This window comes from Condylostylus longicornis, unplaced genomic scaffold, assembly GCF_029603195.1.
Source record: "Condylostylus longicornis isolate FDR11 unplaced genomic scaffold, ASM2960319v2 ptg000053l, whole genome shotgun sequence".
In the NCBI taxonomy this organism is placed as follows: Eukaryota; Metazoa; Arthropoda; class Insecta; order Diptera; family Dolichopodidae; genus Condylostylus; species Condylostylus longicornis.
In genome coordinates this window covers 857,047-881,365 of record NW_026578022.1, presented here as the reverse complement: position 1 = coordinate 881,365, position 24,319 = coordinate 857,047, and the positions used below count along the sequence as shown (strand labels likewise).

General features: G+C 24.9%; 1 protein-coding gene across 3 annotated transcripts in view; it reads right to left on the bottom strand.

The window, feature by feature from the left end:
• The window catches only part of LOC129611567 (homeobox protein 2), a 95,403-nt gene extending 73,015 nt beyond the window's left edge, over positions 1 to 22,388 (bottom strand). For all 3 annotated transcript variants that reach the window (XM_055524766.1, XM_055524764.1, XM_055524765.1), the window contains exons 1-3: positions 22,115 to 22,388; positions 18,921 to 20,581; positions 12,306 to 13,299 (exon numbers count right to left, since the gene is read on the bottom strand). In XM_055524766.1, the coding sequence (XP_055380741.1) occupies positions 12,306 to 13,299; positions 18,921 to 20,581; positions 22,115 to 22,377 (2,918 nt within the window). In that variant the 5' untranslated portion in view covers positions 22,378 to 22,388. The remainder of the gene's footprint in view (positions 1 to 12,305; positions 13,300 to 18,920; positions 20,582 to 22,114) is intronic.
• Positions 22,389 to 24,319: the final 1,931 nt, after the last annotated feature.

The following is a 24,319-nucleotide window of genomic DNA, read 5'->3' as shown; positions in this document are numbered from 1 at the left end:
AAAAACATAAATTCTATAATTTTTTAAAGGACAATTTCCTCACTTCAATTGTTACTCCTTTTGGACTAAAAAAAATTTTCTTGCAATATAAGGTTTTCAATGAAGAATCTTTAAGTTTCTTCTATGTTGATCATTTACTAATAGTTGACCTTAACAGTTCTACATTATTAAAAGAGGACTGTTTTACGAATATTTATACAAAACAAGATGATTGCTATATACGCGTTATATTCTTTCCAATTATGTCAATAACATACAAATTACTTGGCCCATAAGCATAAAAAAAACTAGTATAATTAATAGCTATACATGAAACTTCTTCAATATTATGCAAGATCATTACGTAGCTTGTAATTTAAGAAAGAAATTTGCGAAATATTTTGCCACACCTTTAATGCCATACCCAACATATTATTTCTTGTGTATTTCATCCTCACATCAAAACCAGTTCTTATTTAATTTTTTGTTTTTGTTTGTGTTTTCTTTTTTTATATATTTTTTATTTCAAGATCAGATTATTGAACTTGAATCTCAAAAAGATTTTCAGTACAATTAATATAGTTGAAGTGGAACTTTGAAATCTATCTTAAAAAATTATGGAAATTGGCATATTTTTGGTAAATTTAATAAAAATAATACGTTCCCTACATAAAATTTAATTCCAATCCCTAATTTAATTTTTTTATCATTTATTTTTAAAGTTAACAATATTTTTAATAATGTTAATAACCGTTGGATACCCATTAACTGAGTAAGTATAATTAAAATAATTTATGAGAAAAAAGTCCTTTCGGTCTTAAATAATATTATTTTAAGGGTACCTCTACAATTATTTGATGATGATATGACGGAAAATTATTCAAATACGATGACAACAGAGCAACCTGATTTTTTGGATTCATTTAATGGAACTGTTGTGCCGATAGCTCTTCCACCACGTGTTATAGCAACAATTTTAGGCTAAAAAATTGATATTTACATTAAAATTTAACAGAAAGAATACTCAACCATAATATGACAGTGAGCGCGTGTTACAATAAGAAAATTTTCTTTCATGTAAAGTTTATGAAGAAGTTGGGAAGCTAAATGTTAATGGGATTCTACAATTTTACTACATAAGTCTATGAAATAAAATATTTTTTTTTTAAATATTACTTTGATTTAATATTCAAAATAATAATGAGGATAAAGGCAGGTTCTTCCGACTATAATTTTAGTATTCATAATATTATTAAATGGGTATTCTAATAAAGGAAATCGTCAATTCGTCAGAAATCGTCAAATTTTGAATAGTACAAATTAAAAACTATTTAAATTTTACAATTACTGGCCGCAACTGCAAATAATAACATTTTTATGTGATAGCACGAATTTCCGCATGCCGGCATTTCTTCATGCTTTCATTCAATTTAATATTTTATTAGGGATTTACAATAAACCAGCGATATTTTTTAAGAATACGAAAGCTTAGTAGCAGAACTGTAGCTAAAAGGTGATTATATACTTTTGATCATATTTACTCGTAAGAAATTATTAAACAGAATTTTGAAATTTAATATTTGAATTCTGTATTAACAAAACCATCCCAAAAGCTTTTAAAGGAAATCGGATTACAGATTCACTCAAATGCTCTTCAAATCTTCTATCAGACCAATCCATTCATTATAATGGCATATCTTCTAAGGGAATGCAATCAGAGGAAGATCACATATATGTTTAGTTCCATTAGCACAGTACAATATGAAGTATTTAATGACTTTATTCAAATTTCATTCTTTAACCTAGCCTAACATTGTCAGCAAAATCACTTATTATAACTTATTTTGAAATACGTAATATTTAAAATTTGTTATTACTAAAACCTAGTTTTGTAAAATTAAACCTATAAAATTTCAGGAAGAAAATATTAAAGGAAATACTATTCTTTTTAGCAAAAGGAAATCAGGTAATTAATAAAAAAAATAATAATCAACTCTTGTAAACCAAAGGCAATTACTCTATTTATCAATGTATAGCTAGCGGGTAATCAAATTTAATTCAATTCAAAGAAAAATGAATCTAATTAAAATTTTATACTAATGAAATTGTGAATTAATCTTAATGCCCTCATTTTGTGTGTGCGAATTATTAAGGTTTTTGTACAGCATTTTTGAAAGTAATTCGCGTGAATTGAAATGAGAAGGAGAAGAAAAAGGAAAATGGTTTGAATGTTTTTCAATGGTTTTTAATACTAGTTAAAAAATATTAAAATTTCCGAAATATACATATTCGAGATTCAGTTAAATAATTCACTTTTTTCTACTTTCATTCTAAAATTTGTAAATTTAAAAACTGTATTGGTATTAACAAATCTTAATTTTCGTATAACATCAATATTAAAATTTTAATATTGATGTTATACGAAGAAATTAGAAGTATTATACATGCATATAAATTAAATTTGCAAGAGAAGAAAAATATGTGATGGTCAACACATGACCGACCGCAATACATATATTGTCTAGTTTAGCACAAGTTTTGCAGAAGATTATGAAAAGGAATTTTGAATACTTCCTCTCAATTTTAAGAAAGTTCGTAAGCTTTCAGTTACCATACCTAGACAAATGAAAATTTGACCCTTAGTATTGAGCGTCGCTTTATACCAATTGAGTTCTTTGAAAAGTCAATTATATTTTTCCCATTTCGTGAATATCGCAAAAATGTGAAATCGGCCAATTACTCATTATTTTAAGACCATTAATTTAGATATTAAATTTTTGAATGAAATTGGCTAGTTATTGCTTTAACTATAATTTAGGTCTAATATATTCCAAAAGTGAATCAATCCGTAACATAGCCAAAACAAACTCACATATAAAATTTCATCAAAAACTATTTAGGTTTTAACAAACGCGTCCATGCACCCCAATAGACAAACAGGCCAGATCGACATCTCTCTAAAAATAGTTTATTTACGCCCTTATACCGTGGAGGCGTTAGTTACCACCGAAACCATTATATCATCCCCGTTGTTGTACCTAATGCATATTCGTAATAACCTGTATTACATGACACACGAAATATATATATTTTAAAAAAATTGTTAAGAAATTGAAAAAATATTATTTGGGACAATTCTAAGGATTCAAAACAAATCTTATTGAGATTCTGTTTCTGTTATCCTGATTTCTCGGAAAAGTAAGTATATTATTCAATTTATAATAGAACTGAAATATTATAATAGCCGCTTTATGGCTATAAGGCTGGAAAATTAAAAGCTGCTTATTTACAAAAGCCTAGTTTCTCTGTTCTATTCAAAAAATTCTTTCCATTCGTCCCAATATTAATACAATGTTATATTTGATCTCCTAAAATATTATTTTTTGGGGATTTTTAACAAAAATAATAGTGTCGGCGTGCCTTCATTTCTTTTATTTAAAAATCTTAAGTTACTTACAAAAAGAAATTCACATGATTAATTTCCGATTTTCTTCCATAACTCTTTCGACTTTCCTTAAAATTTATTTCATTATATTTATTTTCAATTATATTTTACACTTATATTAATTAAAAAATTTTGGTATTAGCTTTTAATTGTAAACACCACTACATAGTTAATTATAGAAATATTTTGTCTATGTCTATGCTTTTTCTAATTATAAATTTTCTATTCTTAATAATTTCTACGTCATTCTGATTAAACAAAATATTTTTCCATCTTTGTTTTTTCAATATTTTATGGAATTTTCCTTAACTTTTCCTCTTATATATAATATGTGTGTTTATGTATGTGTGTATATAGAAATATTTCTCATTTTATTTTTACTGTATAGCTTCAAATTAACAATTATTATTTTTTAATCGTTTTTTTTTTTTCAGCAAAAAAAATTCTTTTCATTTTCTTCAACTTCCATAATTAATTTCTGTGCCAATCAAAATAGTTGAAATACAGTAATATAAAAATATTTAAGAAGAAATAAAGAGTAATGAAAATAAATTGAAAATTTTCACAAAATAATTAAAAATTATTTTAACGTTTTTGGTCAATTATAGCATAACAGTAAAATAACATTAAATAATAATTTTCTTTTAAAAATCAATTGAAATTTTTTACAGTTGTGAAAAATTATTGAAAAATTTATTTGAGTACAATTTTTTAATATTTATTCTCTCAAAAAAGAGGTAACATTGAAAAAGAAAATTTAAAATTTAAAATTACACTACGAGTATAACTGTAACACTTATGTACTTCAGTATTTGGAAGCGGTACTAAAAATGTTAACACAACTATAAATACCTGTTTTTAAAATACCATTCCCTTCTTCCACTCTGTTTCACACATACTATTATAATCGTCTATTCAAATTTTTAACATCAATTTTCAAAGGCTTTCAAAGGAATGTGCGACCTAGTGGTAGCTACCACGACAAGTCAAAAAAAATTTCAACAAATTTTATTAAATGAAATAGCCCTAATAAAATATAATACAACCAAATTTATTTAATGCAATTAAAAATTATTGCATACTTTTAGGGGAAGAAGAATAAAAATTAAAAGAAATGTTAATATAATAGCCAAATTCAACAATTGAAATTAGATGAGTTAAAATAAAGAATTATATTAATTTATTGCAGAACATTTACAGGTAACTTTCTCATTTTATAGAAATTTACATGAAAATTTGAAGTTTCTGTTCAACTGAGATTAATTCTATGTAGATTAATCTGAATTACTTCAAATTTCCTACGATGTATGTATACATTCATACGTATTTTAAAATTAAATTTAATTGCATTTAAACTTTGTAAATGACTAAAATAGAATATTTGAAAATTTGCAAATCTGTTTCATTTGGACTTTAATTCAATCGGATATTAATTTGACTTTTGAGAATTTAAAAATATTTTCCTAAATATTTGTTTGTGAACGCATTGCTTGTGTGCAGATTTCGACATTTTTTGAGGGTCGAAACAGTACTCCACATATAGATTAAACTATTTTATTGAATTTTTTTTTTGAAAATAGAAAACCAAGTATCTATAACATTTTATGAGTTCGCTCTTTTCTTAAGTCGACTTGGTATCTAAATTTCAAAACTATTTTATTGAATTTCATTTATTTCGAGTAACTATCTACTAATAAATATACAAAGTTTAATGAATTAATAATACTAATATTTATGAAAATTTTAAAACATTCAAGTGAAAAATTTATTTTCAATTTTATATGTGTTTCATGAATATTCTTTGAAAAGGTGTTTGTATAAATGAAATACATCTGTATATCATGAGGTTTTAAAATTTTCCATCACACAGTCTTTTAAATAAAGTATTACCATAAAGTATACTCCTATTCATGATAGAATATAAATATGTCCAATACACAAATTTGTCAATTTATATCACAATATTTTGAAGACTTATTAAAAAAAATAGTTGAATGACTATATAAAATATACATTTAAGGATTTAAGAAGCACTCTCAAGATTAGAAAAATTTAATTTAGTTATTCATAAAAACTATCATATAAATTTTTCAATATTATTTTTTTTTTATGAAAAAAGAAAATGTTTTCAAAAATAATTTCTTAAAATATACGAAAACTATAAAAACATATTTTATGGACAATATTTTTCCCGTATTCCTACAATTACTGAGTTAGAGCCCTTCGATTAGATAAAATACTCACACTGCTTTACAAATAATGTCACCCTTCCAAAGCATCCAATTGCTTTTGTGTAAAATGAAAAAAATATTTTGGAATTTTCTATTTAAAAATTCATACGAATTCGTGTAAACCATTGGAATGGAAAAATGAAACCGTATACACTTCTTTACATGTATCTTATGTCTGAGAACAAAAATGGGTCTAAATAGTAATTTAATGTACTAATAAATATAAAAGCGAAATTTAGTTTTACTTGTTTAAAAGTCTACTGTAGATAGGTGCTAGCAAATAACTCAAACTTGATGCATTCATCCGTTTGATAAAGTACGGAGCAGCTGAACGGAGACATTGGGGTTTGAAGTCACTGTATACGACATAATGAAAAACCTCTTAGCTAAAATATTTCATTTCAAGTTATTAAGGAATTTAAGACTGATACATACACAATGTTACAATATCTCCTTCATATTTTTGAAAATGGTAAAATAAATCAAGCAGAAAAAAATTACTAACAAAATTTTTTTTCTATACAAAATATTTGCTGTTATACGATGAATACACAAATACACACATACATACTAATATATTATACATAAAATTATTAATACAGAAAATTATGTGAGGTATAGAAAGTTTTCCAAAAACCCACAAATAGAAATAAAGAACTTAAAATAAATTACAAAAACTATAATATTTCCTTTAAGGATACGGAAAAATTATACTGTTGGTTCGTTGCTGCGAAATTTCAACTTTTTGGTTTGAAAAATGAAAAATTTCAAAATAATTTTCAAATAATTTTTAGAACTTTTAGATTTCCTTTTTTTAGTTTTCCTTTTCCTGCGTATAAACGAAAATATCAATTTATTTTTTATTTTTTTCTTTTATTGGTAAATTCTTCTCTTCTTTGATCTTTGAGGTTATAATGTTAGTGAGTCGTCATTTTTTTTATTTTAGTTTTTGATGAAATGATTAATTATATTTCGTTTTCACTTTATTTTCACTTAGCAATGAAATATATAAAATAATGTAAGAATTTTTCGCGAAATCATACAGTTAAAAAAAATTCTTGTTATTTTGTAATGATGTGGTTTAGAAAAACAAGATGAAAACATGAAGATAAATTAAAAAATTTTAAGAAATTTTTCACTTATTATTTGTAATTTGGTTTTCTTTTAACAAACAAAAATATATTGTAGAAAAAATATTTCTAAAAATCTTGATTTATTCTTCATATTTTTGTATACCGTCATGTGCACGTGTAAAATAATTTCTATAAAAAAATTTTTTAATATTAAAGTTATGATGAGCAAGTTTATTCGGTTGTATTTCTGGCATAAAAGGAAAACTCTGTCAAATTTGTTTTTATGGAATCATGTAAATTTTAAATATCTACAAGTCAGAAGCACCATAATTCCATGGCTTTTAAAAGAGTAATAAATCTTAATAAAGGAGAGAAACTGTATTTCGAATACATTACATACATAACATTACATACGTCACAGTATTCGTCATATTTTTGCATCTTTATACACATAATATGATAACTAAGTTATTGATTTTATTTAAACTTCAGTTTTATTACACTTTCCTGTCTTCTTCAATGGTCGCTTACGAAAATATTGAACTTTTCAATCACAACAACTTCCACGAAAACTAGCAAAAATCATTGAAAGTTCTCTTCGAAAATCGTAAGTGGAAGCTTCGAAAAAGGAAGATATAGAATACTGATTAAACTATGAGTAATTGAAATTTGTAATTAATTAAAGAACCACTAAATTTTATTAAGACATTATTACTTCATGACAAACAAAGAGGATATGACCTTCTTTCTTCTTTTAAGTTGACGATTATAATGAAACAGCAGTTAAATGAACAACATAAATTAGACATTTGTATTTTATAGATTTAATAATTAAAATTCTACGTTCTTACAAAAACGCATTATTTTCATTTTAAGATTTAAAATTTTTCCAAAAATTTTTTCATTTCATTTACTTTGTAGAAAAATAAAATTTATTTGTGAAATGCTTATTTGTGCAAATTTTCCAAGGAAATAAAGAAAAATTGGTATTGCCAAGGTATGGATTTATTAATTAGTAAACAAATTTCGATGTGATTAATTACCTTGGAAATTTTTCCTAATATTCATAAAATTCTTCGAAACAAGGATTTCTTTGGTTTTACTGTTCGTTTTCCCTAACAGTGTTCGTTCGTAACAAAACAATTATATAATATTTTCTTGAAATTGAATTTAATATGAAAATATGATAAGATGGCGATGAAAGCACAATAAGCTAGATAATTTAGTTAGCTTTATATTTTTGAAAATTTTCATGTACCCAATAGAATTAAGAAATAAAATCAAAAATTTGTTTCCAACACTGAAGAAATATGTTTTCCCACAGGAACATTACTGATGTCTTGAATTTTAAGAAGAAATTTCGCAAACTTCAGAAACTTAATTGTCGTGCACTACTTAAAATTAAAAAAAAGTAATAAGGAAACGGTAACTATATATTTAAATCATGGAATATATGTAGGTACATAGCTGCTAATTATTCTTCAGAAGAATATTTTGTTAAAACATTTGTCACGAAACCACAATTTGAAATTTGCACGTATGCACGTATTTAAACGATTATAATTATGTATGTGCGTGTGATTATTTCAAAATATGTACATATATATGCAAGTATTCATTAGTGTTTTCATATTTTTGAAGCACAAAAATCAAAATGCAATTTCATAAATTAAAATTTAAAATCAGTAGTGACTTGACTAGGTAGGTAGTGTAGTTGTAAGGTGTATAGTTCTTCCAAAATTTTATTTATTTTGACAAAATATGTTTAATAATAAAATTCTTATAATAATTCTAATTAAAATTAAAAATTACTTTCATGTAAAAATTGTAAGGTTTTCAGTTAAAATATTAAATATGCTTTAAAGAAACTTAATAAGAGATTATTGCCTTTATGAAATACAATAATCTTTTACTAAAATATCAAAACTTATTCTAATTGTTCTAAAAATATAATTATAAGACTTTTAGTTAAGAAACTTTAAATTAATATAAAATAATTAATTCCTACAAAATAAATGGTTGTTAAATTTGAAAGCTTGTAAATATTCTCAACGTATTCATGAATTCTTTTATGAAACTTCGTTATTCCTTCCATTAGTATATAATATGTACATATTATGCATTTTACTACTTTTACTAATCTTCGTATACTTTTATTTAAACACACATTAGGAATAAGATTGAAAATTTTTTCAAACTTAAATACAATAGAGTCTCGATAAGAAGACAGCTTAAGGGTGGAAGCAAAATTGTTACCGTTATATGAATCATAGTTGATCCATATTGTATAGAATAAAGCAATTTTGTTTCACAAATATAATAAGGGTGATTCACCGAAAAATTATGAGCTTTTTACCACCAGGTATAGAGGGTCGAAAATAAGTAAAATTTTTGTTCGGAACACTTTAAAAAAAAATTTGGCGAAATTTTAACAAATTTAAGTAGAGGGTTATTTGGTTTAATATGTTTTTTCGGAAATACATTGATATCTACATTTATTATTCATAGAATTGTAGTGGAATTTTTTTACAAATTATTTATAGAAGAATTAAATTTATTGCTTCTTATAGAAGAATTAATTTTCTACTTTTAATAACAATTATTCTACTTAAAATTTTGGAAACCCCAGAAGTATAAATTTAATCAATGATTTTACTTCTTCTCTTTTTTTGCAGTATATACCAAAAATTTTATCGGATAACAAGAAAATCACAATTTAATAAACATACACTGCACTCTTGAACACTTCACTCTTCTACACTTCACTCTTGTACACTGCACCCTTCTACACTTCTCTCTTGTACATATTATTTTAATTGAATCAAAAAGGATATGGAAAATTTTTATTTACTTTTATTGTATTTAACAAAAACAAAAAAAAAATATTTTTATGCTAACTTTTATAAATTTCGTAATATGACAATCCACTTGAGAAATCTACTGTATTTACGTACCCCACTTTGTGAGCAAGTACTTCAAAATAAAAATAAAAAAAAATCATAAAAATTTTTCGAATGAAATTCAATACCGTCAATAACATTGAAAAATTTTTCATGAAAACTTTTCAAGATATTTGTATTTCATTAAAAATTAATCAACACAGCATGATATTTATAACGTTAAAAATTCAATTTTTGATCTTCAAATATAATAATTTCAGGGAAAATGTCAAATCGAATTCAATCAATATAATATGATTTTTGTTTTGCCTTTTTTTTTTGTGTTCTTCTTTTTCATTATAATTTTATAAATGTCAAGCATCCCTTAGTTTCCTAACTATGCTATGTATATCTATATAATATTCATATTACTTGTTATATACTTGTTATTTATAGTAGTACAATAGATACACCTAAAAAAAAAAAAACCTAAATGCCTTTCAACCGCATATTTAATTTAAATAAATTAATAAACTGCCTACTGTAGTATACAATGTCATTTTGATACAAAACAAAAGAAAAAAAAAGCAATAACTCTTCAGCTAAAAGAGCACCTGTCAAGTGTTTGTTAAAAACAAAAAAACAGAATGAGACTTAAATTACATTATTTATTTGAACTGGACAACTCTGGGATATGTCACAAAACGTAATGGAATTAAGTATAATATTTGAAAAAAAACCCATAAGAAAAGAAATTACCCTAAAAAAGAGACTTAGTTGTCTTTACTCTAATTCTAGTTATAAATTGTAAGTGCCGAATTTTAGGTATTTTAATTAAAATTTGTAGGATAACAAATATTGCATGAGACATAAACATCAATTGATAACACTTTATAATCCACGAGGTCAAAAATTTTTCACTTATTCGATATAATTTTGCTATAAATTCTTTGATGATTTCATACTCATGCTCTTAGCTAAAAAATAATATTTGAGAGGAGAGAGCGAACAATAATATTCATTTTTGGTTATTTTTCAAAAATTGTAGAACGTGCAAAAATAATTTCAGCAACTGAAAATTTTTCTTTATAGTTCAATTGTATTTATGATATAATAACCAATAATAATAAATTAACCCATTTGATCCTGTTGTATTCTTTTAATTACAAACTCTATTTTCTAATGCTTTGATTTCTATTTATGGTTCTATTAAAAAATTTCATATACTAGGGTATTTAACGAAAAGCAATAACTGAACATAAATGAGTTAAAATTGAATAGCCTGTAGTCCTTCAATTCATGGTTGTCACAAGGAATGAAGTTGATTTTAACTGTATAGTTAATAATGTAGTACAAACAATTACTATGTGTTTAAAAATTTTTAATATCGTAACTTTCTTGGTTGTGTAACCGTCAGTTCTCTTAAGGTATTATAAATGGTAGACTATTACTAATATATCTGAAAAATTTTACGGTTAAAAATAAAATTCTGAAAGTAGGTAGATTTTTTTATTTAACCAAAAAAAAAAAAAAAAGCTTTTGTTTCTTTGAGTAAGTTGTAGGGAAAAAGATGTAGATGGCTAATTTCATTATGGATCCATTTTCAAGTTACAATCAATTTACATCAGTTTTTCTTTATCATTTTCGGTTCTTCTTTTTTTCCTCCCTTAATTTTCATTTTCGAAATTTAAACAAAAAGAAAATTATTTTTCCAAGGACATGTAAAAATTATTCTAATATAATATGAAAATATATTGTATATAAAGTGTTCTACTTATTTATATCAATGTATATATATGTGTATTACAAAATTTACATATTTATGTACACTTTTCTCTTTGTCATTTACTTGTATTTTTGCATAAATAAATATCTTTTATTCTTTCATACAAAAAATACATTATATTAAATCAATATTATGGAAACGAGTATAAAATTCTCAAATCATAAAAATCTATTATACAACGAGAGATAAGAAAAAATTTAGAAGAGAGATAAATTTGAGAAAGAGATATAAGAAGACAATCAATGAAAGTAAGTGTGTATAAGAGAAATACTAAGAAAAAGAGAAAAAAAATATATTAAATTTTATAAAATACGATTGTAATATTTTCGCTCTACTGTTACATATGTTGGACACAGAGGTTGGATACGATTTTCAGTATCCCCGCTCAACAATTTAGAGAAAATGTGTTTTGAAAAAAATTGTGTTAATGCGTAAAATATAAAAAATAGAGTAATGGGATATATGAGTATAAAAAGTTAAGAAAATAATGCCAACACTTAAAATATAATTTTATACAGAATTCTTTCAACTTGTTGTGACATTAAATTAAACCAAATTGTTTGAAATTCTACTTCATTAAAAACAAAATATGACATTTCTACCAACAAATTCAAAAAATGATGTATTTGATCACTGAAATTTTAAGAAAAAGCGAACCTTAATTTTAGGTTTCATGTAAGATTCAGCCATCTATCGGAATAAATGCACAAATACTACTTTGAAATCATATTTTCTCGCTCTATTATCAACAGATTGGGGATTGGAGAATGTGTATTTCAGAGTTGACTTACAACTCAAATAACAGTTTCGTACACTCACAGCAAAACAAACCTCACCAACATAACATATTAGATTTAGATTAGATTTATATATTAAGAGAAGACAAAAAAAAATAAAAAAAAATTTACTTACCTTAAATATTTAATATCGGCATGTGGTATTTCTGGTGCCGGTTTAAAATCATTATCCCGAAAGCATGATAAATCACCAGTTTCATTTTCATCAATATCTTTTTCAATTGATGTGATTTCCATTAATTTTTCAACAGAATGTTGACTTGTAATAAAATCTTCTTGACTCGTTATACCATCTATATTATTATTGTGATCACTGTTATAAGTAACAATTTTCCTATTATCATCTTTATTCTTGTTGTTATTATATTTATTGTAGTTGACATCGCTACTGTTATTATTCTTATCATTATTTTTTCTATTGATCTTTTCATTCATATTGAATCGATTCAATAGAATCGATTCATTTAGATTTTCTTCTTTCTCTTTTTTATGATTTAAATTCTTTTTCTTTTTATGTTGATGTTGTTTTTGTTTTCTTTCATATATTCTTCTGGATGTTGTATCTTCTTTAATTTTAAATTCATTTTCATTTTGTTGTTGTAATTTTTGATTTTTTTCTTTCATCATCATAAGTTGCTCCTCTTGAGATTGAATTGAATAATGATTCAATGTTGATACAATACTTTGGTTAATATTTTCTAAAGATTTTCTATCATGGTTTTCATGTTGTGTTTGTTTGTTATTCAATCGTTTTCGTTGATTTTTCAATGAATTATTTTCAATCTCTGCATTATTATCTTCATTATTATCAATATCATCATCATTATCATTTTCTTCCTTATTTTCATCATCAATATCATCATCAATATCATCATCTATATTAATAGATTCTTTAGATGATTTTATATTGCTATTAACACTAGTGTCATCGTCATTTCCACCATCAAGGAAATAATTTTTATCAATATAAGCGTTATTATTGTTATTATTATTATTATTAGAGACGGTGTCATCATCGTCATCATCATCATCATCAAGATTAAGAATTCTTTTATAATTTGATTTTGTTAGTAAAAAACTGGGTTTTGATGAAAGTTGAATTGGATTATCTGTAAAAATTAACATTAGTGGCATATGACGCAAAAAAAATATGGGTTATACATTATAATAAGTACATACAAACATATATTAACAATATGGATTTAGGTATAATAAAAGTTTTAAATTTTAAAAAACATTATAATCTTCTCATAGGTTATAGAGTGAAAGGATCAAAATAAAAATTTTTATTAAATATTTTATTAATAGAAAATAATGTTGGAAATTGCTTCAAATGACTTTTTTAAACCAAGAGTTTTTTAATAATGCAAAATCATAAATTTCAATATTTTCGACTAAATTAGTTTCCGACAAAAACACTTTGAAATAGTATTGCTTGCGATCATCATTTTCGAACAGTATTCATACTTATGCCTCCTATCTTTTTGTATTTCCACATCCAGATTGAGAGTTAATAAAGACTTGAAGTTACTTCTTCGGCCGTGTCACGAATGAAGTTAATATACAAGTTAAGCCGAAAACCTTTCAAAATTATAAAGACTAGATTTGGAAGTCTTTTAATCTATTTAATTAAATTTTATTGTCTCGAATCTCTTGTATTATAAGCCAATAAATTTCATATACGTCATGATTCTGCTACAAAAATATTATCAGTCTTGTAACCTATACTTACATCTAATTTTAGTTCATATGTCAAGAATATTATAATTTTATGAATATGAGTGGAAAATTTTTATATCCTTTTTGAATCCTTTTTTTTTTTGCTTTTATATTATTCAAGAGTAAAATAACTATACAAGATGTCTTTTTACAATGTCTTTAATGGCATATTCATTGTGAATTTTCTAAATTTTTTTTTGTTTTTTTTTTGTTTTTGAGAACTGTTGTACTTTTCGTAACTTCGATAGTCATTTAAGTTTCTCTGTTTTTTGTCATATTTAAGGTTTTGCTATAAGCATGCAAAGATTTAAGCATATTGAAGTTGAAAAGACCAAAAATCAAGATAAAATGATAAAATGAAAGCAAAAATGTATATTAAAGTGATAGAACACGTCTAGCTGTTAGACTTTTATTACCACTAAAGCATGGGTTAAAAATGAAATATTTTCATTGAACGTATGTTATAAAAACCATACTAGCGGGTTGAAGATACTTATGTGTATCTATATGTATACCGCAAGCAAAGTATTATAATGCAAGAGTATTACATACTTTGTACATATGGTTATTATTATAATATTATTAAATTGTGTGCTTCTATATGTGAATTTCTGTGATAAATATATGAAAGTACTGTAAAATTTTAACATGACAAACTCTTGTTAAAAAAATTTTTAAAAACTACTTTTCATAAATCAAAACTTCAAAGTTGTAAATGTGTTACAAAGAATTATGGAAATATGTGAAAAATCTTTTAGAATCCTTAGTTTCTTAGTTGAGCTTACATTGTTTTAAATTGTATTTTCCGTACAAAAAAGAATACAATACCAATATGCATACATAATGTTATACATTTTTATTTATGCAATATTTCTATATAAAAAATTGTTAATTCGGAGAAAATTTTACCATTATATTGTATCGTAACATAAATAAATATTGATTATTGCAGGATGTGGAAGCTTAGAATTAGAACGTTTTAAATTAATTATTTTATGAAAGTTTCTATACAAATTACTTTTATTATAAAGTCAGCAAATGGATTTTTTCAGAAATATTAACAAGGAATTTAATTAATATTAAAAATTTAGCAAAAAGTCCAAATGAAAATTGGATGACAAGATAGAATATTCAAATGACATGCGAAATTCAAGATCCAAGCTGAAAATTCCAAGGTAAAATTTTTGTTTGGAACAATATAGGTATTAAATCGGAACCGTTCCTAAAATATTTAAGGAATGTTTTGCAAAAATTTTAATTTTTCAAATTTTTTTTACTTAAATTTTAACTTTAATTTCAATTGCACTATTAATTCTGAGTCTGAAGTACTCGTAATACTATATTCAAAGGTCGAATTAAGAGTTTGAAATAAGTTAGGTTGAGGAGGCTCCCCAAAGGGTACACTTAGACCATTTAAGTCCGTAGTGGTACCGCCGGTTCCTTGCTTTTCGCCACAATTTAAAGCAACCCTTGTTTCTTTAAAAGCGTTCAAGATCCCTAGAATTTTTATTCGCTACATCCAAAGCCCGCTGAAAAAAGCCGGTATTGTGCCATCCGTCTGAAATCTATTTAGAACTGCTATTATTGCGGCAATATCCTCTCGTTGGAAAGATATTACATCCATTGTACGACGCAAATCTAAATTTGATTAAACAATTACGTTTAAGACAGCATTAAGTCTCTATTGAATTCTCAATTGAAAATATATTTGAATTGCAGCAGTTGTATATAGTCAAGCGAATCAATTGTAAAACATCTCAATCATAGCGTAATTGATTGTTTTTTTTTCAGCAATCGCAAAAGAGATACCATTGCCATAAACTTATGGCAATGGTATCTCTTTTGGGGTTTACTACAGTGACGTACTATATATAAAATGTTTTAAAATGTTTCATCCTATTTAAAGTGATTTAAAACACTCGGATATAACCAGAACTTTATCACTTTTGGTTTAAAATCTCATAATCTCAAATGAATTAACTGCCATCGTGTTCATATAACATTTCCAAATAGCCACTAAAACATGGTGTTACAAATAATTTCATATTGAAACTTCTGTCAGTAAAAAATTCTATAATCTATTTAATATACTAAGAGGCGGAGACCAAAAAATTTCAAATTATAATTTAATATTTATGTTATTTTTTTAACACGCGAACAAAAAAATTCGTTTAAAAAATAATTTTCAAAGTTTTTTTTTTAAATTAAATCTTCCCTTTTTTTTTAATTAAATTAAATGGCATAAGTTCACCGTTTTATTGCAAAAAATACAGGGATAAAAATTTTTTCTCCCTAAATATACCATATAGAGAGTAAATATAAGAGTGGGACAAAATTTTAAATGTCACTCCCTACTTTTAAATTATTTACACACTCGTTTTAGAACGCAATTTCTTGAAAGAAACTTTTTCTTTAACTTTGTGTTAAAATATCTTCTTGATCTTTTTGATAAAAAATTTCAATGATCTAAATTAAATTAGAAGATTTTTTATGTGAAAGTCTCTATAATTTAAAAGAAAAAATAGGGAGAGCTAAATTATATATATAGAGACTATAATACGAATCTTTATTATTTTCATTAGATCTTTGATAAGGTATGGCCGAAAAAAGAATATTTTTCATGTGCGGTTGTACAAAGTAGAGAGAAACAGAAAATTTGTATTTTATATAATATTGGTTTTCAACAAAATGTAATCAATTTTTTCATTTTGTTTTCTTTTCCTATGGAAATCTCTCAAGTGGGAAAATTTTTATACTATACGTATAAAACACAAAAATATTATTTTCTTTTCCTTAATTTTTTTTGTTTAAACTTATGGTGTAAAAGGCGAACCATTTTTTAATAAAAAAAATATAGGTAAAATGTATAGGTAGATACTAGAACTGTTTATGTATACCAACCGCTTTTATGTACATTCCTTTGTACATAATCTAAATTTAATTCTATTTGTGTTGGAAAAATTTCATTTTGAATAAAAAGGTGAAAAAGAGGTGAGGAAAATATCATCCCTTGAGGAAAATTCAAATTCTTTCGAATATTTGAACAGTACAGGTATTGCTATTTTGTAATCGAAGGAAAAAAAAAGAAAAAAAAATATGAAAAGAAGGTGAATTTTTTTCTAGGGAAAAAATATTTCAGTTTCTTATTTCTTTTATTTCAGTTCCAATTTCCATTTTCTACTCACATTTCATATAAACGTGAAGCTGTAAGATCAAGTATAAGTACAGTTTTTCTGGTTGTATAACAGAAATGTTTACTCTTTATAACATTCAAATTGGGTCAAATATACGAAAACGGCAGTTTTTGTTTTTGGAATATACATAAGAAATTCATTTGTTCTTGAACGAGCGGGTAAAAGATAAAATCAACTTTATTAAATGGAACATGTGAACTATCACACTTGCTTTAAAATTGCCTAACAAATATATGTACGTATGTATGTAGACTGTAGACTCTATAAATATGAATTTCGTATTTTCATAGAATAAAATCAAAAATTTACTAAACTAAATAAAATCAAAATCGATAAAATTACTTTTCACTCTTTCGGGTACACAAATCTGAGGTAAATTATAGGTGCAAATTTTTAGATAGAATAGTTATAAATTTCAATTTGACTTTTTTAAAATCTGAAATCGGATACATTTTCCCTTTAACTATATGGTAGCTTTTCAATCTTTTTGATTGTAGAATGAAAAAATTTTGAAAATTATATTGCATAGATTTAGGCATTTTTGTTAAGAAGATTTCAGGAAAATTAATGTATGCAAATTAAAACAAAATGGGATTGTGTTTAAGTGCAAATTGAACATTATTTTGCTCTCAACAATTGAATACTATTGACTTTAGTAAATAATCGTCTTCGTAAAAACAGGTTTTTGATTTAGTTTATTTTTGTTTTTATCTCAGTTCGCTCCTAGGAGGAGCATAGGGTTGATACATGGTATTGTACCAGTTTCTTGGGTCATTCAATTTACTAGGTAGGTGACGAGTTTACCGAGATTTAGTTTATTTAGCTTATGTAATTTTTACATAAAACGTCGAGTTTAAAACCGAATAAGCCCTTTAATTAATGTCTCGAATAAGCCCTTTAATTTTTCAGCTTTCAATCGCATATTAATAATTTTTAATCGTTTAATAATTATGGAAGCTATAGCCATTTAAATCGATGCACCCTTTTGTCGAAACCAAAAATTTTAAACTAGGATTTTGGAGATTAAATATTCATTTACGGGCAACAACGGGTTTTTTCATAAAATTGTCCCATTTTTTTTGCCCTTAAGAGATTATACCATGTTAAAGATTTACCCTGTACAACAATACATTTTGTTCCAAAAACCAGTTCTCCGGACTTAGGTCTAAGGCCTATGATAAATTAAGATCCTTTTATTTAAAAATAGGAAATTTACTAGATAAGTAGCATATCAAATTTTGATTTTGGTCCAGAAATTGCGTAATTGCATATAATTCGTAAGCTATTCAATATCGCTGGCGTTTCATTTACATTAAAATAATTGCTAGTAGTTGAGTAGAGCTTGGATATTTGCTATTATCACCTACAACGCGATTACATAAATATTATTTACAACATAAAAACGGAATTAATTATATGAATAATTTTTGCAGTAAGTTTTTATCTCATTTGTTGCATTTGCTGAGCCACAACTGCAATTCAATGGGAATAGATTGTCCGTCGAAAATGTTTTAGTTTGCAATCACTTCTATTTTTTATCAGTTGATAACAAAATGAGATTTGTTAATTGTGCCGCCAATATTTTTAAGAAAAAACCTAATTATATCAAATCCCTGATTACAATATTGTGGAAACCTTTTTATTTTAACTATAAATTTCAGATTATTTCAAATCGCTTCACGCTTTATTATTAAATGTAAACGAGAATATCCAATGATTTTCTTAATATTTAACGGAATCAAAGTAAACAAAAACGCACTATTCCAAAAGAATTAACAAAATCAACAAAAACACAAGAAAAAGAAAATTTTACTGACCTTCAGAAAATTGAATTTGCTTGAAATCTTCACGTTCTCTAAATTGTTTTTTAGTTTTTCGCATTAAATGGTGATATTTTTCCTGTTGCTTCTCTTTTTTCTCCTTTTCATATTGATATTGTTGTTGGTCTTTTTTATCATCGTCCTGATATTCATTTTCAGTCTTGTTGTTAAAATTGAAAAATCTTTTTTCATTTTCAATTTGCTGGTAGTCATCATTATTATATTCATTACGTTTTCTATGGTTTCGTTCTTGTTGATGTTGTTTATACTGTAGCGATTGTTGTTGCTGTGGTATTCCTTCACCATCATCAACACGTTCTAAACGTTTTTGAAATTTTTGTGCGATAAATTTTTTTCTTTGTTTGATCCTTTGTAATTGTTTTTCATTTTTTTGTAAATTTTTTACTTCATTCTTATTATAAAATTTTTTATGATTATGATGCAAACGCTGCTGTTGTTGTTGTAATTGTTGCCTTTGGTTTTTATGGTTTCTAAAACTTTTTTTTATTTGTTCATCAACATCATCAGTATCAGTATCATAATATATATCATTATCATTATTATCAATAACATCAGCATCTATATCAATGTTAATCACATCTTTGAAATTTTTTATTCTTTTCCTTTGATAAAAACCATAATCATCATCATCATCATCATCGTCATCGTCATCGTCATCATCATTATTATCAATATTATCGGTATCTTCTATTTTATCATTATTATTTAACATTTGACTATTGTCAATATTAAAATTTTTGTAATTTTTTATATGATAAAGAGTATTAGTCTCTTTTGGTTTGTAATCATTTCGTTGGTGCTGATGCAAATGTAAATGATGCCGATTATAATTATTATGTTTATAATTATTACGATATTGATTATTTGGATGATAATTATTACGATGGTGGTGATGATGATATGTTGATAAAATGAAATCATTATTATTATTATTATCATTTGGATTTAAGGAAATATTTGTGGTATTTATTAATTTATTTCTACTATTATTACTATTATTTCTAATATTAATACTATCATTATTACTATTACTATTACTATTACTATTTATTATATCGGTGTTAATATTTTGATCATCTTCATTATCATTATCATCATTATTTCTAATGAAAAACTCTCTATTCTCTTTATTTCTATTATATTTTCTTCTTTTTTCCTTATTTCTATGTGAATTTTCTAATTTATTTTTAGAAACTAAATATTTATTTTTAGGACTATTATATGATAATATTTGGGATGATTCAGATACTAATCCAGATGATTCAGATAATAATTCAATTGAATCTAAATTTTCAAATTTTTGTGATGGATTTCCTTTTTTTGTTGGAAATCGATTTAAATTGTAATTATTGTAATTACTATTACTGCTATTTTCTTCTTGATTATATTCTTCATTGAATTTTAATTTATTTTTATTATTAAATCTTCTTTTAATTCTCTTTCTTTTACCACGAAATTTTCTAGTTTTACTATGTGATTTTAAAATTGATTCTCCATTATAATTTTTAGTAATATTATTTTCAATATTTTCATTTACAATATTATTTTCTTTTTCATGCACAGCTTTTTTAGACGATAATGACGATAATTGTGTTACAGAATTTAATGAAACTGGAGATGAATAATTGTGTTGACTACTGTAAAATAAAAAACGTAAAATAGATTAAGTTAAATTTTGGCTATATACGAGTATAACAAAAATTTTGTTGTTGTTAACATTAAATATAAAATAAGAGAAGTTGGGACTGTTAGGTTTTTTTGGAGCAATGACCCAAAAATTGTTTAAGGACTTTAGTTAATCTTTTACCTGCAACATTGAATTAACATCTACACGAAAGACGCTCAAGTCATTTTCATGGTTATTATAACAATAGGACAAAATTTAAATTAAATTGAAATATTTGCCAATTCAATTAATAAAGTGGTAAGCTTTTATGTTGTGAGGACGAAACCCTATGACTTGCACTATCAACAAATTGGTCCCAAATTTTATTTCGAAAAAGTTAAATTAATTATAGCGATAATATTAGTGATTGATGTCAGACTTATCGTTTTCTAGAAATAGCCACTGAGGGTATGAACTGGAACGTTTAGGACTTGAACGTTTGGGATAGAACGTTCGAGTTCGAAACGTTCCAGCTCATAACGTAAGGGGTTATAAGTATCATCCCTCAGGACATGTACATAAAATATAAAAATTCTATCACAGAATGTTTATGAAATATGTGTACATGTTTTCTTAATAATTTCTTTTATTGCTTAAGGAAATTTTTCTAAAATTTCAATTTAAATAAAAAAATTTCTGCAATATTTTCTAAAAAACATTTCAAAAGATTTGTATAAAATTTATTTTGAAATTTATAATATTTTATTCTTTTTAATTATACCAAAGTTAAGGAAAACTTCTGGTTTTTTTCAAAAATTCAAACTAAAGTCTTAAGATGTCATTCAAGTTATTCAAAAGAAAACTTTAAAATATTTTTTCTATAAAACAAAGAATATTTTGAATTTTGTCCTTTTTATGAGATTTTTTGCAATTTTTTTGTATTTCTCATTGAAAAAATTCATTTCTATAGTTTTATTTAAAAAAACAAAGAAATTGAAATATTTTTACTTTGTTTAAAAAATAATAGATTCAAGGAATTATTATAGTTAAATTGAAAACTATATGTTTACGGCAGTTTACGAATTTCTTAAAGAAAACTCTAACACACGAGAAATTGGAAAAAAAAATTTATAATTCGGGCATATAACTCTGGCCTACATGGCTCTGAGCCACTATTTTGAATGAGAGTAATATTCATTATGTACGAGTTGGTTAAAGTGTACGTAAATTTCAACCACTCGATAAATCCAGAACTAGAAAACTTTAAAAAAAAACCCAGTTGTAAATATAAGAACGGCTATAGTACGCATTTACGTAGTTAACCGTCTTCATTAATAAAAAGTTATTGTTACACAACCACTCGCCTCTTTTATAAAATTTTACTATATAAAATTTCTTGAGCTATGCTTATTATTACCTACACTAAGGAATGAAACACTTGAAATTTAAGTCATGATATCTTAAAAACATAAAAAATATTTGATTGCCCCGTGTACATAGGTAGAGTAAATTTTAAAATACAATATGATTTTAATTTCTTAACACTCTGTATTTAAAATTATACCTTTCATTAGACTTAATTTCAATATCTGTTTTATTTTTATCCGATGATGAATCTGTAATTAAAGTTTTTTCATCAGGGGTTATTTTTGTTTTGTGATGCTCTTTATGTTCATTATCATCGTCATCATTATCATCATCATCATCTGTTGTGCTCTTCTCATTATTATTGAAATTTTCTTGTTGTTGTTGTTGTTGCGTGTAGTCTGTTGATTTCATTTGTCGATATATATTTTGTTCATTTATTTCTCGAACTTCATCACTCATTGATGGTGCATATTCTGTAAAAAGAAAAAATGTTAAAATTAGAAATAAAATAAATATCAAAAAATAGAAAATATCGGGGAAAGAGAAGGGTTTTCTCTTTTCGCTTAATAGGGACGGTATTTCATAAAATAAGGTAGGTTATGGGATGGCACGAAATTTGCAATCTGTGTGTGTGTGTATCTCAATTTCGGTAGAACCAACTTTGATGCAAGTTTAAATCTGAGTTACCTTTGGTGACATATTCAACTTGTAACATATTTCAGGCTTATTTAAAATTTGAATCAAATTCAAACAAATTCCTAAAATTCAAAATCGTCAGCAACTACGAAATTTAATCAGATTATTTAATAATCAAAATGATTATTCTACGGTATAAATTTTATTAATGCTTTGAGGTTGCATCTTTCCCCAATATAAATTCATTTGGGAATAATAAAAATTGCTTTGATCTAATGCAGCACTAAATTGACAGTTAACTTGGCCATGTACCAAACACTTTAACTATATTTGCTGGTGTTTTAATTCTTGTGGCAATTGAAATTTTGCAAATATTGTGATTAATTAATTAAAAAAAGTGAAAAATGGTTGGTGCAATAGGATCCTAGTAAAAATATTTTCAATTTAACCATACCACTTGGAATATTGTTGTCTATCAAAAAAATATTTATTTTTATATTAATTCTTTATTAAATTTGCATGTTGAACTTTAAGTGGGAAATCAAATGAAAAATTGTCTAATATAACCATAATGAAAAGCAAGGACTTTAAAAAATAATAATCACAAATCATCTTTAATCTTCTTGCCATATGAAAATCTTATTTTCATTGATCTTAAAATATTTTAAACTGAACAAAACTAATTCTGTTTTCATGAATAATTAGGTCATGGCTATGAAATATTTTCATAATCACAATTCTTTGACAATAATAAAAAAAAAATTTTAAATCCTTAACCTTTAAAAATTTTCTTTTTTTTTTTTAAACTTATTGAATCCTTAACCTTTAATAGCTTGTAATTGTGAAAGGAAAAGAGAAAATTTGATGATTTCATTTACATAACAATAGTTTAAATACTTTATAAGCAAAACAACCTCATTTTCATATTGTAAAACAATTATTAAGTAATTTTCTATAATTATAATACGATTTACATTCATGTATGTATGTATGTACATATTAAATTCATAGTTTATACAGTAATAACCTTGAATATTTTATATACGTGTATCATTAAAAAACTCATCCTATTCCGTGATGGTAAAAAAATATATTTCAATGTTTTAGGACCTTGCAGAGCACAATGTAAAAAAAAAAAAACACAAAATAACCCAACAATTTTTGCAAATGAACTCATCTTTTTCTACAATCTATACACACAATTCATATGGTATGTACAAGGAATTTTCTTTTTTTCCACTTTTTTTTTTTTTTTTTGCATTTTCCTGCCCCAAATAGAAAATAACTATCATTATACCATAATTAGATCATAATTACTGACAACTTCTATGAAAATTTATTTTATTCTTAACCTCTCTATCTCTTTTACTCATTTTCCTTATTGTATGTATTTAATATACATCGCTATATACTCTTAATTTTGTTGTTATATTTATTTATTTTCACATACATATATTGTTTGGATTCAATATACATTTGTTACATTTAATGGTCATATAATGAGTAGCCAAAAAGCAAAAAAAAAAAAAATGAGCTAAAATAAAAATAAGAAAAAAATTAAAAAGGAAAAACCAATTACTGGACCTTTTCTCATTCACACTTTCTTTACAATGTTCATCAATCGTAATTTTATTTTTAAAAGGATTTTTTAAAGATCCGAAAGTATTGTTATATTGTCAATAAAGAATTTGAAGGTTTAGAAAGGATCACAACCATATTGTAATTTTGGGATTTAAAAATAAATAAATTGGAAAATTATTAAGAA